The sequence below is a fragment of the Megalobrama amblycephala genome, linkage group LG17 (genome assembly GCF_018812025.1).
Source record: "Megalobrama amblycephala isolate DHTTF-2021 linkage group LG17, ASM1881202v1, whole genome shotgun sequence".
Classification (NCBI taxonomy): domain Eukaryota; kingdom Metazoa; phylum Chordata; class Actinopteri; order Cypriniformes; family Xenocyprididae; genus Megalobrama; species Megalobrama amblycephala.
Genome location: NC_063060.1, coordinates 29414876 through 29427619, shown reverse-complemented (window position 1 = coordinate 29427619; position 12744 = coordinate 29414876). Strand labels below are relative to the sequence as shown.

Below are 12744 nucleotides of genomic sequence, written 5' to 3'. Positions count from 1 at the left end.
GCACTTGGGGTCAGCGAGCCCAGGCTGTGAAAGGTAAGATGGACGCCCAGGCAGGGGGACAGAGGAGACAACATGAAAGTTGTTTTTTCAGTCTTTTCTAGTGGCTTCCTCAAACAACTCTCCTAGGGACATGAGCAAAGACTTCTCATTATTTATGAAATCAACAGTGTGAACAAACATATATGAGCATAGTAGCCCACCTGAGAACATTACAGGATAAAACTTGCACGTGTTTTAGAGTCATAAATTCATTCTTAGGTGTTTGGTTGATGTTGGCGCGAGGACAGTAACAAATCCGTCCAGCTTTCTGCATGTATCATTAAAAATCCTCCAACCAGAGACTCACTTTGTTAAGGAACCTTCAAGGCCCATCAACCTTGATATAAATGGTTCAAAGAGGGTAGTGTCAAAAAAAAAAAAAAAACCTGTAGAAATAGGAAATGGCTCCCTCTCCAAAGTGAACATCCCGTATATTGCAGGTCCTCAGAGGATGGCTGTATTTGGAAAGGGTTTGACTCATGAACTGCTTGGATCATAAAGATTCCGCTGTAAATTGGCTGGAACGAGCACAGCTTGTGGGTAGAAGCCACATTAAAGGCATCACAAATGGAATAAAAACAGGAATTTTAATATAGATGCATCATTTAAGAAAATGCTCAAACTCGGATCATTGAGAAACACAGTTCTTGTCCATCACTGCTAACTCGGAAGAGGTCAACTAATGAGGAACGTAGTCGGTCCTAATCTAGATATCTTGGATGTGAAGAGGCTCTTGCCAACTGTATTTGGAAAGCCTAAGGCAACATTTTATTGAATGTTAAACAACCTTATCTTCCAATAGTTTTTAACAGTTGGAATAACACGATTTATTGAAACTCTTTTGACTGAAGCTGTTCTACTGCCTGCAGATGTTCATGTGCTACAAGTGAATTTATATAGGCATAACAACATCATAAAGTACAATATGAAAAATAAATAATTCGATTTGCTAAAGATTACATTAAACAGCTTTATCAAATTTTTACGTGTTTATTTGGGGTCAGTATGATTTTTAAAATGTTTTTTGAAGTGCATTTATTTGATAAAAATAAAATCGGAAACATTATTACAATTTAAAATAACCATTTTCTATTTTAATATCTCAAAATGTAATTTATTCTTGTGATGGCAAAGCTGAATTTTCAGCATCATTACTCCAGTCTTCAGTGTCACATGATCCCAATATGCTGATTTGCTGCTCAAGAAAATTTCTTATGTTATGTTGCTTAATATTTTTGTTAAAACAGAACAATTTTTTTTTTCAGGATTCTTTGATGAATAGAAAGTTGCTTTTATTTGAATTACAAATATTTTATAATCTTTACTGTCACTTTTGATCAGTTTAAATGCATCCTTGCTGAATAAAAGTATTAATATCTTAAAAGTAATAATCTTACAGACCCCAAACTTTTAAACAGCAGTGCTCTTAAGTGAGTGTTAGATTATGGCAATTGGCAAAGGTAATCAAAATGTAAAACTAGAAATGAGCATGCACAATCAAAATAGCCAATATCAACTAATTCAGTACATAAAGCGCACTAATTTAGTGCGCTGACATCTAAGATATTCAGCAATGCTGTGTGAGAATCTCATTTTATCCCACAAAACATGATGTAAACAAATTGTTGGCACACATTACAGTGATGACAGCTGACAGATTTCATTCACAGAGCTGAAAGACAGATGAAAAGAAAAACAACTCACCGGCTCACCCCCTTCCTCCAATTGACTGTCTCTGAGGTCATATGAGGTCACATGTAATCAGCAGACCAAGGGAGCCATCAGGTACATAAACAAGCCAGTGTCAGCCATTCAAAAACAGCCCGAGGCCACTTAAACTCAAACGATCGCTTCCTGTGCCATAAACAGACTGTTTTGAAAGTAAACATTCCTGTTCAACAAAAAATTAACAGCGCTGGGCCTGAAGACTGCGTAAAGGAATCAAGGTTCACCACGCGACACCAAAGTCTCCATCATCAGGTAGTAAAAAGCAAAGGCTATTTTTCAGAACACTCCTGTCAGCTGATTTTTCTCTTCAACCTTTAAAACGCTTTCAAATCCAAAGCAAATACACAACACTTTATTGGAACGATAGCTGGCAGGAGAAGAACAACAGCGCTAGAAGTGTTTGGATCACATTGTAAATGACCAGTTTGATTAGCTAAATTTTTTAGTTTCCTTGCCTTTGTTTACCCTAGAAAAGAACAGAGTTGAAAATGGGTGGAGAGGAAAAGAGCCGCAGGAATTTCTGCAAAGCTTTCTACGGGTTCTCACGAAACCCCCAGGAGTCCCGACAAAGAGTTATTTTACAGTTTAAAGGTAGATGTTCACACTGAGAGAAGGAAAGAGTAACAATCATCCATGGGAGCCCACAACACACTTTGAGCAGTTTAGCTTTGGAAAAGCACTTAAACTCTCACTACTCTTGGGTTTCTCAATGATTTCACCTGCCTTTCCTTCTATTACATAATTTTGTAAATTCAATGCATGGGCCAATAGTGTGAATACGATTTTCATCTAGTTTTATTCTAAAACACCTCTTCTGAGGCTATACGTACATAACGAAATAGGAATTGATATCTGAAATGTGGAACTGCTGCCAGCAACAGAACAAGCCAGAGAAGAAGTAAAGTCTATATACATGCTAATTAGTGAATCTTGAACATAGTTGTGGTAAAAACATGGTAACAATTTTTGCAAATGCCGAAGTGTTCTCTAGCAGGCCATAGACATTTGAGGACACTCTAACCCTGAAGCGCAACTGCTTGGACATCTTTATTGCGAAGGAATATTACATGTTTAGATATGTTTAGACAATATAAGTGGGTAAAATCAACAAGGCTCCAAATTCATTACTTACATATATGGCTAGAGTTCTGAATATGCCAAAATGAACAAATAACCCCGGCATGTTTTAAACTGAAAACAGTGAGGATTGATTTTAGAGTAATAAGGTAGCCGAATTTCACCCTGTTCCAAATTATCAAAATATCCAAATCCCAATTTTGTGGCCTCAGTGCATAGTTATGAGTTCCAAGGAGAAATCAAGGGGGAAATCCTAAAAACTTCCCAGATGTCCACAAGATTGTAGTATATGGATTCCGCAAAGGTCATCAAATCCCTGTGGTCGGCAAAAGTCTCGAGAAAGAAATCTATAGTAAGCCACGGTCTTCAAACGGGATGACCACACTCATACTGCCACAGTGAGTGCGAACAGAGAAAGTTTCCATTTTGTGCTTTCCAAAACTGAATTTTCCCACATGTCATTTTCCCACATGCCAAGAACATGACAGTCTTATGTAAATCATTGGTTTAGGAAAGCTCTGTACCTTGGAGAAGTTCTCGTTTCCTTGTAGAATTGATGGATAAGAGTAAAACACATATAGGATGACAGAAAACAACATTTATGTCAATAGTAGGGGGCCAGTTTTGTCGAGACTTTGGGATTGCTCTCTGACATGTGGCTCAGAGTCTCTGACAGCCCTGCTGTCCACATCAGTTGACGGTGGGTACCTGGTTCAGGCTGTATTCTTTGGCCTTCAGTCTCAGGTTGGCGATACTGTTGGCCATATTCATGCCCTGGGCTGTGTTGTTGTTAGCGCATGATGGTGAATAAGTTGCCATGGCGCTGTAAGGAAGAAGTCAGGATGAGAGTTCACACTTTTCATTAATTATAAATAATGCATGTTCTGTGTCTGTTCATTTTATTTACTTAGACAAAAATTATTCATATGTTTTTGTATGGATAGCATTTGTGGCACCACATCTCTGATTTCAAGACAATCATTTTATATTTTTTAATAATTAATACTTTTAATAATTTTCACTCTCTTAGTTGGAAAAAAGAGATGTTAACACCAATAAAAAAAAGGAACGTAAAGTGGTATTTTTGTTAAAGCATTTTTATGAAATCTTCCCTAAAAATGCCTCTTACTCAAGTTGTAGAGTTGTCTAAAGTATCCTTAAAACTACTTTTCTTATTCATCGTTATGTATCACTGATATAATTTCTGTAGGTGGATTTCGCAGAATTCAGCTCCAACGGTGCTTTATTTACATCTAAACTTTTATCCAAGGCTAGTGACATTGCAATTATTGGGTAACACTTTACAATAAAGTCCCATTAGATAACATTAGTTAATGCATTAACTAACATTAAGCAGTACATTTGTTACATATTTATTATTCTTTGTCAACGTTAGTTAATAAATAACTGTTCGCTGTTAGCTCATTTTAGCGCATGTACATCAAATAATATTAAAAGATGCTATTTTTCATTGTTAGTTCATGTTAACTAATGTAGTTAACTAATGCAAATCTTATTGTAAAGTGTAACCAATTATTGTACATACATTCCCAGGGAATTGAACCCTTGGCCTTAAGTCGAATGTAACTTCGCACAGACAGGTCACACTTACTAACATATTTAGTGTTTAAATCTCATGGTTATACTTTTGAAATGGTGGTATAGTTGAATATTTCAAACATTTATTCACAAGTATACTACTTTCATTCACATTTTTAGTTAAATGAGGGCAACGTTATATTCTTGCTGCAGATGTTAATAACCCAGAATATTCTTATAACTTCTGTGCAACCAATGGAAACAGCAGCAGAGGCTTAAAAAATGAGATGGACTTCTAACCTGTACGATGGTGAGCTGCCCCAAGACAGATAGTCATTTGGTCTGGGAGCGGGTCGTGGGACAATAGGCTGCTCTACGGCTGTTACTTCTCCTGAGAAAGTCTTGAGCAATGAGGCATTTTTACTGGCCAACATTGCGCGTTCGTTTCGTCGAAACTTCGCCCGCCGATTTTGAAACCACACCTGGAAAATCATGAAAGGTGCTCAGTTTGACATAGTCTGAAGAGTAGCCTTATAATGGAGCACTGTGTTTAGTTTCAACTGAGAAGGTAAAATACAAGGATGTGCTTCTGCTGCATCCACATGAAGTGACGACAGTGAGCACGATTACATTCTGTAGACCAGGCTAATATAAAAAATGGCTAACCTGCACTCGAGCTTCAGTGAGGTTGACTCGGCGTGCTAAATCCTCCCTGACAAAAGCGTCGGGGTAGTGCGTCCTCTCAAACACTCTCTCTAAGGCCTGCAGTTGACTGCTGTTGAACGTGGTCCTATTCCGCCTCTGTTTACGCTTTTTCTTCTCCTCTGAGTTGAGCTGCTCATCTGCACACACAGAGAGATTTAAGGATGACATGAATATCCCCATTATAGTCTGTAGGCCTACTCAATAAACAACCTGGAAAAAGGAAATTAAATTCTTAGGATTATGCTTAAGTCATACTAGTAAATATTCAACCCAAAGTCACAAACATTTCTTTGAAAAACTGGAAGTTTATAACTGTTTAATGGACACTTGGCTTAATGGAATGGAGCTGCAGATACTTGTAAGGCAAAAGTGATGTTCCTTCCTAAAACCGTATGCCAATCAAATCATGCGTAAGCAAGAATACTGATCCTAATTCGTTAAAAATCTGCAATTTTTCTCCTATTTTTTTTCCAATACATTTTCAACACATTTTAAGTTAATAAACCCGCTGGGTCAATATAACCCCAGACCCTTATCAAATTATTTAAAAATGTGCACAATTATTATTATTTTTTTATTTCTTGATTTTTCCTTATGATTACATAAAATCCTTTCAGAAATGTGATTTTGACTTTCTGATGGTTGCTTTTTATAAACAGTGCGGAAACATTTTTAGAGGAAAAACTTTGTTTTTTTTAAAACATCAAAGAAAATAAAGTAATAAATAAAATAATTGATGTGTTGTAATATTTTATGTCATCCAGTCTAGCATAATCTTATATAAATGATATTACACCAACAGAAATGGAACTTAAAACTAATATATATATATATATATATATATATATATAATCATCAGGTTTTATAGAAAAACCCATCAGCTAAAATGTATATGAAGTAAAACTACATGTATCAGTTTCCAGTTAAATTATTTATCCATAGTATTTCATGTATCTATTTTCTTCATTATTTTACCTTTTTTCTTTCTAAAATTATTCTGGCTTCTTCTAGTAGTAAAATGACAATTTTAATGTCTCTAGGGATTTTTTGATCCAGGGAGAAGCAGATAGTTGCAGACTCACTCCTCTTTTGATACATAAATCAGTTCTTAAATCGCTCCATAAAACTCCCAGAGAGGGAGAAAATGCCCCAGTGACGAATTGATTCGCCCCAATTCCTCCAAGGCCGTAAAGTCGAAAGAAAGCTGAAAGAAGAGGTTATCAGTACTGGGCCCAGAGCATGAACAGCTATGTGACAGCTGTGTGCTTGGTGACAACGAAAATCATCTCGACTTTTTCGTCTATTATAGGCCTACATGAGATTTATCTTCATTTCAGTTATGGTTATTCATTGGTCATTTATCTTAAAATAGACCAAGTACATATAAATTCACATCTGAAATGTTGCGTAAATGGTTCAGGATTTTTTTTTTTTTTTTTTTTTTGCCTAGTCCTAAATGCCCCCGAGTAAATCGTGTGGTTATAGGCCTAATTTTATTTCTCCAATGTACGAAATACACGCGCTATTATAAGGCTATTATTTAGTTAGGCTACTTATTAAAATTTATTTCGTTTTAATCTTCGTGTTCAAAGAGAAAGATTAAAAATTATATGGGCAAAAAATAAAGCCCATCAGGTAGCCTAGACATAGGCTAATTAGCCTATAGCTTTCGCAAAACAAGTATAAAAATAAACGAACAGTTTTGTTAAACCCTTATAGTTTGGAAACATGTAGACGGTCTAACAAATTTAGTGAATTTAGTACTTCACTGAAACTTTGGACTAGCCAACTTCTTTAAATCTGAAACGCATATTTTTTTTCATATGCTCTAGAAGACTTAGCCTACAATCTCCTTTAGTGAGTTTGCAGATCCGAGATCACTCTTGCCATTGGCTTCATTGAGAAAAAATTGCTGACTGGTAAGTCTACAGTCATGACATCCTGCAGAATTAGTCTGAAAGGTTTACAAAATTATCACTTTTCTGCTCAAAGTTTAAAATTTTGTTTTGATAGGCTATTGTTTTATTTTAATAAACCTTAATAGGCCTATCGAAGAAAACTATTAGGCAGGCCTAGATGTAGGCTATTTTTAGGCCTATTGTTTAAACAAGTTTGGAATGTCTAAGCAACAATACACTACAATTAATTACTGCTTAATTGCTAACTAAACGCATATGGAGTAAATGAAGCAGAACGCATTCAGAGTTGGGACTCTTGTACGGCCAATAAGCATCCTTCAGTAGCTACTGATGTCTTGTCACATATCTGCTAAGGTGACTGTTTTCTGCACGCTACAGTGCTAATCATCTATTAGTTCATGTGTAGGGTGTTCATAGGCTATAAAGAATAGCTTGTACAAATTCTTTGCATTTACTCAGCTGGGAAACCCTAAATAGAAGTAATGTTAATTAACTTAATATTCAATTTTTGTGTTGAAATCTTGCTTAGCTATACTTATGTCTTATTAAATTAGAAAAAATTAATTAACTATCACCCTAAGCCTACTTCAAAGCTACGAATGTTTTGAGTAATTAAAAGAATTTCGGGGATCATGTTCTACTCGTGCACTTACTCTCCTGCTGTGTCGTGTCGCTGCCGCTGGTCAGTCCCGGAGACTCGAGCATACTCCTGCCCGCCTCTCCTGCGCTCTCCTCCGCTTGAGCTCCCACCATTTCCCGCGCCTCCTCCAGATCCAACAGGTGGCTCACGGAAAAGTTCTTCTTAGCCTGTAAATGATCCTGATTCGCGCTGATCGGACTCTCCAGTCGGTTAGGTAGCGTGGCTTGTCTGTCCATTACATGAGCATAGCTGGAAGTCATGACGCAAACTGACGAAACCCAAGATATCCTCTACATATAACCAACATGGGTTAAGTCTTGATCATAAACAATCACTCTATATTCGACAAATAGATCAATTTTGATTTCTGCATCCGTAGTTCAGTGTCACGTGAATCCAAACAAGCGTAATTATCGCTCTTTTACTTGGCAATCATGCGTCTTTATGGAAAAAGGCATCACCGAAAGATATCTCCAAATTTAGAACTCCAAAGTTTTCGCCTTTTACCCGACGACTCCCTCTTAGTTTCTGCAACTGAGACTTTCTCCTCTCATTCCGAGAGTGAGGGAAGGAGTTATCTGGCGAGAAAGGTTTGATGGCACAGACGAACGATTTACGCCCAATAGTAGGAGGTCGGACGAGCCTCTCTCAGCTCCTTTCTCCGGTACTTCAAACGGTACACACTGGCGCTGAGGGGGGAGCCTTAGAGCAAAATACACGAGCATTTGAAGCCCTGGGGAGGGATGATAGACATACAAGAAGCCCTAATTACGTGGCAATGTTTTTTGTCGGCGTTTCTAACGTTTAACAAAGTCATATCTCTTTTCTCCACCCCTAACAACCCCACTAAAAAACTTAATAAAAAAAACGTGATAGTTTTTTGGGGGTCCGGATATATAGGCTACGAGTTATTCCGAAATAAAAAACTCATACAAATATGATAAACATGGTATAAATTTCTGAATTAAAAGTCATTGATATTTATTTTGGGTTTAAATAAAATATATCAAAGACTACATTACACTAGTTTGTCATTTTATTTTTATTTATTTAAAATTAAGCAAAGTTTTTGTTGTCATAGGCCTATTAATCCAAACCAATAGCGTAACCAACATTCAGGAAGCGATTTTTGTTGTCATGCGTTTTTTTTATATATCATATTTGTTTTGGCTCCTTAATGAAAAAGCAAAAAAAAAAATTTTTTGGGTTCAACTTTTGTCATTTTATCATCTCGAAATCATTATTTGTCAAACTGAATAGACTTAAATGTCTGTGTAGTGATCATCACAATCACTTTTGTTGCATGCTGAATAAAACAGTGTAACCTTACTAAATCACAGGCTGCGGTGTCTTAAAGTCAAGTTTGAAAGGGACAACAGTCTTGTTAAGATTAACTGATGTTAAGCTATATTAAAACGAACACTTAAAATGATCAAAGTTACACAATGGCAAAGTCGGTCCATGATGTGACACTAAAATGTTGTTCTTTTTGAATCGGTTTACAGAGGATGTCGAAGCATTGCGTGCGCTTTTAAAGAGTCTCTCGACAGGAGGGGATCGAGCTCTGCATGTGTCGCAGTGACATGAGTTCAGGCTCCAAGCTGCCTCCGTCAGCCTCCTATAGGTCTGGGAAAAGAACACTTGATGCCATCAAAGGGGCGCAGATTGAATCCAGATGTGCAGTGCCTCTCTCGTTCTTTCCGTGCATTTAATTAAGGAGCTTGGATTGAGGAGATCTTTCTTCATCATTAGTTTTCCCCCAAGATCCCATTTCTCCCTCGAAGCCCAGCTCGCTGCCCTGTGCCAGCGCAAGGCTTTGCTTTTATTATTATTATTTTACTCTGCCCATAAATCTGCCACATATCGAAACTTTGAATCTTTGTGAAGAATGAAATTTCTTGCTTCTTTGAGGAATACAGGGAAACAAAACCAGGCCCGTATAGTTTACCAGCAAGAAAAGTTCTAATCAGCCTCCATAACATGTTTTTCTTTATGAGCAGGGCTTAAGAGTAATCTGAATATGGATGAAGAAATACATTATGCACTAAAACAAAATTACAGTAATAAAAAGTCAACGTCTAGCGACCTCTATATTTTTCACGAAAAGTAGGCAATAAAAAGTAAAATTGTAAAACGAACTGGATAAAGTAAAAATAATAGGCCTAATCTACCCTGAAACGATAAAACAATAATTGTTTGCACAGAGGAAAAAAAAAAATACAATAAACGCATTGATATTGAACAGCGGTCATTTAGTTACAATTGAACTTTATTAAAATGTGGTGAGGTTTATTTTGAGGGCAACACTTGCCCTACATTTATTATCGAAAGAAATAGAGGTCATGATGGTCACACTAACAGCAACAAATAACAGTTGACAATAAAACAAGACGATCAAACATCTTTGCATCTTGTCAGGGTTTGTAGTGAGTCGTCAATCGCATTTTTGTTTGTAACTTGTAACCCAGAATAATTGGAAAACCAATACAGATGCCAATTTGAATTAAGTGAACGGGACTAATCGAATAGGACTAATAGGACTAATCGAAACAGCTTAATTGTGATATTTTTAATAATACGGTAAGGCAATATTAAACCTTAATAGCAATAGGCATAATTTAGTACATTTTACCTAGTATGGACAGTTTCCTTTCTTCATGACAATAGCCTACCATTATTAATAAATAATGGAAATTATTATTGTGGTTATTATTGCTTTAGGAATTTAGGAATAACCAAAAAACAAAAACAAAAAACGGTCACGTGGGTTTAATGGCTACGAATTTGCTCCAAATAAATAAATAAATAAATAAAGTAGGCCTAAGTAGGTTAAGAAATTAGGAATGGCTCATTTTAAACATTTGGACTGATATATTTTTTATCAGGTTTATTTGATCAGTAATAATGCATAAGTAAAATTAGGTGAATCAACACAGTATAATGTATTAATATTCAAATTCGTTTAATTTAAAAAAAAATTCCCCACTTGTCGGCAACACGGAGGAGAATAAATTTCACTAAAGCAACTTTTTTGTAGCAGCTCTACACAGATCATTTTTCACGAGGATCATATCACATGTCCATAGGATTATTAGGGATCAACTGGCGATCATTAGGATAATTATTATGATCAGACTCGAGGATCCTCTCGTAAAAAGGGCTCGTGCCGAACCCTTAGGATCACAAACATACATGTGCACACCTTGCACAACATTTGTTTTCAGCAACGCGACATTTTCTCATAACTTAACGTTACTCATAACATGTTTGTCTAACGAGCAACAAGAAAAGAAACAAGGGCTTGCGAACTACAGTGAAGGCGTAGGCTATCATATAAACAGATGTAGGCTACATGCACATTAAACTCGGCATGTGCCCCACATTGAAGAAAAAAAACAAAACAAACTTTAGTTTAAAAAGTCCATAAATGACTATAAAAATCAGTTAATTTGGAGTTAAAATTTTTATAGCCTCCCTTTACAAATATCCAAAGTGAACTCTTAACACGGTTTTGTTTTCTTAGACATTAATTTAAAATTAATTCAATTTATGTCTTACATTTCAAATGATGCAGCTGTTCTGACTTTAATACAAAAAATATAAGAGATAGATGTCTAACTTTCTCTTATACCGCGCGAAAAAAAACATGTCCAGTAGTTATTAATGATTTATTGTAATCCAATTATTTAACCCATTTCGTTTACATACTGTGTCAAAAGCTACAATCTATAACTAATGCGTGGCCAGCGGCGTTAGTGCTCTGTATTTATCACACAGACTTTTTACGTCTCATGTTACACACTTTTCCAAGTTGTCTGGAGAGGAACCCCACTAAATTAAAAGCAGATCCAGAGAAATGCTGCTCTATGAAGATGAACTGTTAAAACACATATTCTCATATACACGTCTAATTATAGGCTATGTATCACTTATTTTTTAAAACGCGCATAATTAGCCTATTAGCCTAAGCCCTATCAGTTTTTTTTTATGCGTATATTTACAAAGATGAACAAGTAAAGCACCTGTCTTGAAATTGTCTCTTACAACAAATTATGAGGATATGAATGTAAATTATTTAATGTAGTCTATAATCTTCTGCTCTCATTTAATACTGTGGCATTTACAAACTACATTTTCAATCAACATGAGGACAATGTTAAAGGAAATTAGATTAGACTAAATGAGAGCCAGGAATAAATATAAAATAAATATATAAAAATGCTGAAAACCGCTGATAAAGCTTCTAAAATGTGTTCCTACTGGCCAGTTACCACACCAAAAATGGTATACTTTACCAAGACAGCCTGATCAAATTCAAAACTTAGGAAAAACAACAGATCCCACACAGAGATCAGTCTTACTTGATTTGCTATTCTCTGACCTCACTGCTGCAATGCAGAGCAATGCTGTAACACAGCAACAATGATCATTTCCCTTATCCTCTTAGTTCATGATATATTGATCGTCTTGGCCTGGAGAGCAGCATTTAAGCACCACCTCTTCACATTCCAGGGACCTCTTGGGACTTAAAGCTGTTTGGAAATTAGGCTCATTCTTATATTAACCCTTTGACCCTGCCGGCCGACAGGCTGAAGCCATGAAGAGGAAGGCCAGAGTGGCTAATTGATGGCCATCGCTGAGGGGAGAGAGCATGAAAAGATAAACAAAATTAAGAGCAGTGATGAATATCACCTCTGAAGGAGCGAGAGGCCAGGAGAAGTAGTCATTTATTAATGGGAAGTGTTAGGCTATTAGCCCAGTTATTGAGTGATGGGCCAATGACAGGGCCTTATTGCAGGTCCTCATGGAGAACTGCGATCATAGGCCGTGATAGGAGTTGTGTTGGTCTGCGTCAGCTTCTCCCAAACGCAGATGTAAGGTGACTGTGCAGATTGCAACGCTAATCCAATTTTCCCTTATTTGTCTATTAAAGTCTGATTTTATCAGCAAGCTAGTTCTGAAATCAGAGCGTTATGGTTTCAGGAGAGAACCATGTAACACAAGCAGAGATGTGAGACAGTTGATGTGGATTTGGGAAAGCGTATGTGTGCATTGGAACATTGAAAAAGTCTGACACCCAAGGTCCAACTTCACAGC

At 36.5% G+C, this 12744-nt stretch overlaps 1 protein-coding gene across 1 annotated transcript; it reads right to left on the bottom strand.

Moving 5' to 3' along the window:
* Positions 1-2784: 2784 nt before the first annotated feature.
* On the bottom strand, positions 2785-8351 carry prrx1a (paired related homeobox 1a). Its single transcript, XM_048164055.1, has 4 exons — positions 7661-8351; positions 5050-5225; positions 4684-4865; positions 2785-3667 (listed from the first exon to the last, which is right to left on the bottom strand). Exons 1-4 carry the CDS (start codon positions 7905-7907, stop codon positions 3535-3537), a joined length of 738 nt encoding a protein of 245 aa, XP_048020012.1. The 5' UTR covers positions 7908-8351; the 3' UTR covers positions 2785-3534.
* Between the last annotated feature and the right edge of the window lie 4393 nt (positions 8352-12744).